The 5,000-nt window shown below is 49.6% G+C and overlaps 1 protein-coding gene across 7 annotated transcripts in view; it reads right to left on the bottom strand.

The window, feature by feature from the left end:
- Positions 1 to 5,000, bottom strand: part of cacna1ib (calcium voltage-gated channel subunit alpha1 Ib) — a 72,484-nt gene that overhangs the window by 33,270 nt on the left and 34,214 nt on the right. For all 7 annotated transcript variants that reach the window (XM_081710497.1, XM_081710491.1, XM_081710496.1 and 4 more), the window contains exons 12-16: positions 4,781 to 4,898; positions 4,508 to 4,663; positions 4,201 to 4,282; positions 3,041 to 3,186; positions 1 to 304 (exon numbers count right to left, since the gene is read on the bottom strand). The exon at positions 1 to 304 is cut by the window's left edge and continues 164 nt beyond it. In XM_081710497.1, the coding sequence (XP_081566623.1) occupies positions 1 to 304; positions 3,041 to 3,186; positions 4,201 to 4,282; positions 4,508 to 4,663; positions 4,781 to 4,898 (806 nt within the window). The remainder of the gene's footprint in view (positions 305 to 3,040; positions 3,187 to 4,200; positions 4,283 to 4,507; positions 4,664 to 4,780; positions 4,899 to 5,000) is intronic.

Here is a 5,000-nt window from a genome sequence, read left to right as displayed (position 1 = left end):
GCCGCTGCAGGGGGGGTGCGGGGAGCTGCAGGCACTCTGGGAGCTCCAGCGAGAGGGCGCGGCGGTCACGGCGTGGCGGGTAACGGCGGGAGAACGGCGGGGGATGGTGGGAGAGAGGGGGAGGGGGTGAGAGGAGGGACTCGCGCTCGCCTGGATGGGAGTGAGGGCCACGCACGCGCAGGCTCCCCCCTACAGCCAGCCCACGAGTGGTACGGCCCACGCTGTTCCAACTGGAGCGACGGCTCCATGCAGACTGAGGGTGAGGGCGCCCCCAGTGGCGGTACAGAGAACTGCGACCATGACGCTATGCAGAGGAGAGAGCAAAATGAAGAAGGGTTAGAGAATGAGACACATCTTTGCACAAGCAAGTAGGGAAACTCAAATAAGTCTGTGTGTGTGTGTGTACGCGCAACACAGATAATTATAGGCTGTGTGTGTCTATGTAACTGAGGACAATTGCCCATATTTAGCACCAGTGGAGGTAAAAAGACAGTTACCATAGAAACCTTGTTAACCATTATTAAGTCATCTAAATTTACTTCACAAAAGGGGATGTTTGTGCACCAACAGGAAACACTGTTCACATACTTGGTATTTACTGTCAAATGAAACCTTTGCAACCTATAGCTGAAAACTCAACTCATAATTCCTATGAACGGCTTGGACTTGGTGACTCCAGAGCAAATGCCTCAAAACTGCCGTTACGTGCGTGCGAGCGAGCCGAGGTTCCGCTTCAGCCTGAACAGCGTCAGGAAAGAAACGGCCAGTCGTTACGGGAATACTCGACGCCTGCCGCTCCGCGCGTTTACGTGGACAGGGAAGGCGTTTGCATGGTGACTCACACACCATGAATGAGGCATACTGTGATACTGTGATTGATTGTGTGTATGTGTGTGTGTGTGTGTGTGTGTGTGTGTGCGTTTGTGGCCTTGAGCTGTACTCTATACACAGTTCTAGTCACAGGCGTTTAGCTCAGACAGACATGTGCTCACATGCCTAGCTCTCGTGATCGCCCAAACACGGTGCGTCACAACACTATATTTAACCCATCACGCTTCTCTCTCTCTTTGCCTGTCTATCACACTTGCTTGCTCTCTCTCTCTCTCTCTCTCTCTCTCCCTTTTTCTCAGTTCATGGCTGCTTCAATTAAAGAAGAGTTGCTATGGAAACCTCACAGACATGACTGGACTTGGCACCCTGCAGAGGGAATTTTGGTCCTGCAAACATACTCTCTATGTGTTGCTCTCTATCTCTCTCTCTCTCTCTCTCTCTCTCTCTCTCTCTCACACACACACACAGACACACACACACAAAACACATACAAGGAGCACCAGTGCAGTCTCTGGTCATGCGATTCCTAATCAAAGCAGTAATTAGCACAAATGTTTCATTGACTCATTAGCAATGTGCGGTTTCCCAATAGAGGCAGACGGCACACACTGAGCACTGATTCTAATCACACACACACACACACACACACACACACCCACCTCTGTCTAGGGCATCATTGCCCATTTGCTTTTCTTAGTATGTTTAAATCTGAGTAATCTGATCATCACCAGAAATTCTTGCGCTCTCTCTCAACACACACACCATTTACTGTTCTTAGTATGATGCTTAAGTCTCACTAATCTGACAAAATCATCTCTCTCTCTCTCTCTCTCTCTCTCTCTCTCTCTCTCTCTCTCTCTCTCATAATCAATAACCAGGGTGCAAGCCAAAACATCACCCAGCCAAAAGCTGCCAAAGCCTGCTCTGCACAGGTACTGCAAACCACATGACAACACTAGATTTACAAACTATACTTCCAGTAATTCAAAGAGGGACTATGGCTTCAAGGGACTGTATTAAAGGGATTGTATTAAAGGGACTGTATTAAAGGTTCTGTATTAAAGGGACTGTATTAAAGGTTCTGTATTAAAGGGACTGTATTAAAGGTTCTGTATTAAAGGGAGTATATTAAGGGGACTGTAAGTGCCAATTCAGCTCAAGAGGATTTTTCTGTCCAGAAATTTTAAACGCTTTTTTGTGTACTTCTTAATCGCAGCTGTCAGCCCTGGAAAAAGTCTAGCTTCACTTCTTGATTTTTATGTTCAACGTATTACGGCGGTGTACAGCACTGATGACAGGTTGACCCCAAATAGTTGATGAGCCAATCTCATAGCCAAATAGTCACAAAATGTGGTTATGGAAAGCACCATTCCATTCTGGTTGTACGCTGAATTTCTGATTTTACGCAGAACTGATTGGTGTTGTCATGGTTCCCAGGACCTGTGTTCACCATATAGTTTTGTTTTGGTTTCTCTCTCTGCGCTTATCTTGTGTCTTAACATTCTCCACTTGTTAATGATTCAGATGTCACTAGTTTCTGTTCATTTATCTGTGTGTGTGTGTGTGTGTGTGTGTGTGTGTGTGTGTGTGTGTGTGTGTGTGTGTGTGTGTGTGTGTGTGTGTGTGGTGTGTGTGTGTGTTTTTTGTCTGTTATTGTTATTATTGTCATTCATTTTGTGTTGTACGTTGGACTGTTCCAAGGTTTCTGTTTCAGGATTTGCCCACGATAAACATCTCTCGTCCGCAAACGTGCATCCTACCCCTGCTTAACTTCGCTAAGTGGTTAAGGTACTTCACTAGTAATCAGAAGGTTGCTGTTTCAAGCCCCACCACTGCCAAGCTGCCTCTGTTGGGCCCCTGAGCAAGACCCTTAACCCTCAATTACTCAAGTTGTATTCAGTCATGATTGTAGGTTGCTTTGGATAAAGCAGACAGATAAATGTCAAATTATAAGGTCACTGTAATTCAGACTTTTCAAATAAGAAAAAGGATATAACACGCCAAGTCAGGAGACCAGCTGGTTAACTGGGTGTTTTAGGTTTTGTCTGGTGTGGAACTGAAGCCAAAACAAAAAGAAAACAAACAAAACAACCCATAATTTGGCAATCAGCTGACGATAGGCAAGACTTGACCAATCAGATTTGACTCTGTGAATTCTTAGCTGGGGACATCCCTGGATCCCAGGTAGTGATGGAGGTGTTGCTCTCACCAGTGAGGAGTGCTGCTCCGAGCTGGTCTTGCCCAGGCTGCTAACGCTGCTTTTGCAGGATTCCTCCTCCGCGATGCTCCTTCTGGCCCTACCCACCGCATTCAGCTCCAGGTGCCCGTTGGGGGTCAAAGTGCAAAGTTTAGGATCTGGTGGGCGAGGGAGTTCAAAAACCAGATAAACACAAGTCAGATTTTAAGAGCTGTTTCCTGTTTTTAAGTGAAAACCTTGCAAGCCAGTACAAGCGCACTTGAAGAGGCTGGTGTCCCGACACTGTTCTGCGTACACACCAGGAAAATCTGGCCTGAATGTCCAGAAACATCTGAAGCTTGCCTTAGCCGTAAAAACAAACACTCCTGGCTAGCTCGGAGGATGATAATTAGTTGATTCCTCCGGAGTCTTGGAAAGGGTTTAAACTTTAATTTAAGTGACTCCCTCCCCCCACCCCCACCCAGATGGGAAGATTTAAGAGAGAAGAGAGAAACAATCTCTCGCAGAGATGAAAATGAGAAGTGGCTAAAGACCTGACTTCCATCCAAAAGGCCATGCCATTACTGAGCTAATCCTCACACGCTGGGAGACGAGACCCTGCGTTTAAAGTCCTGTCAGACCCCACCGAGCCCTTCACGCGACGGCACACAGCTGCCGGCGTGACATAACCGACAGTACGGAGCGCGATTTACAGATCCACGTTAAGGGCTGCTCTCCCAGGGCGTCCGCCGGGAGTCGGAGAATTTGTAAGGCGGAAGCCAGTCCGGCTCGGACAAAGAGAGAAAGACGGGAGAGAGAGAGAGAGAGAAGGATTGGGAAAGGTCAAAAAGGAAACGGAGACAGTCAGGTCATGCAAGGTCATAGCCTGGATGAGGAGCAGAGAGGGGAATAAACCCCCCACCACGTCTGCAGCAGGTCAGCTGACCGCGGCCAGATCAATAGCGGGATGGCGGGCAGACGGAAGGAGAGAAGGACAGAGGGACGAGAGTGAGCGACAGAACGAATGTCAGAGGAGAAGTAGAGCAGGCAGGGAGAGAAACAGAAACGTTACACGGCCTTGGAGCGCAGGAAGGGCTCACGGGGACTTCCTGCAATCTCAGCACTTTGTTGGTGTATCGTGTTAAACCCATCACAGGGGCAATCGATGTGTGCGTCGTGTTGGGAAAGCGTACCAGAGAGCTGGAGCGAGTCTTTGTGCTTCTCGCTCTCGCAGTTGGAGGAGGAGTCATCGGAATACGAGCGGTTGGCATCACCCTGTTGGAGAGAGCGAGGGGAGTGTGTGGGCGCGAAGGGGTTAGGCAAGACGGGAAACGCTTCGCGTTTCGTTACTGCTGCAACCATGCCGACGTGCACAGAGAAGCCTTCATGCCACTTGGAGTTATAAAAGAGTGGGGGACAGCAATCCTGTGGCGAGGCGAGCTAGAGAAAGGGGGCGTGGTCGTTATTTGCTGAGGCGGGGACTGAGTGCGGTTGCCTTGCCTCTGCCTGAAATCCCTCCACGAGGATGGCCACCAGCAGGTTGAAAAGCACGTAGTTGCCGAATGTCATGAGCGCCACGAAATAGAGGGCAGCGAGTGGGGAGGTGGAAGCCATGCCGTTATACAGCACCACGTTCCAGTCCTCCTGGGTGAGGATCTACGCACACACACACACACACACACACACACATGCACACACGCGCTGAGTGAGCGCCCCAGCCCTGTAGTCCTGTGTACTCCTCTGCAGTGTGACAGCCTGTCCTGACTGCAGCACCTGGAACACAGTGACTATTGCCCACAGCAGGGAGTCGAAGTTCTTCCTGTCCGGCACTGTGTCGCCTGTCTCTGTCTTCAGGCTGAACTTACAGCCAAATATGTGCATTCCCAGGATACTGCAGAGACAGAGAGCGACAGAGAAAGAGAGGGGGGGGGGGGGGAGGAAGGGAGGGAGGGAGGGAGGGAGGGAGAGAGTCTCACTTCTTACATCACCCCGA

The sequence above is a fragment of the Electrophorus electricus genome, chromosome 3 (genome assembly GCF_041902795.1).
Source record: "Electrophorus electricus isolate QZ-2024a chromosome 3, ASM4190279v1, whole genome shotgun sequence".
NCBI classification, from domain to species: Eukaryota; Metazoa; Chordata; class Actinopteri; order Gymnotiformes; family Gymnotidae; genus Electrophorus; species Electrophorus electricus.
Note: the sequence above shows the minus strand (reverse complement) of the source record. Positions and strands in the feature narration are given on the sequence as shown.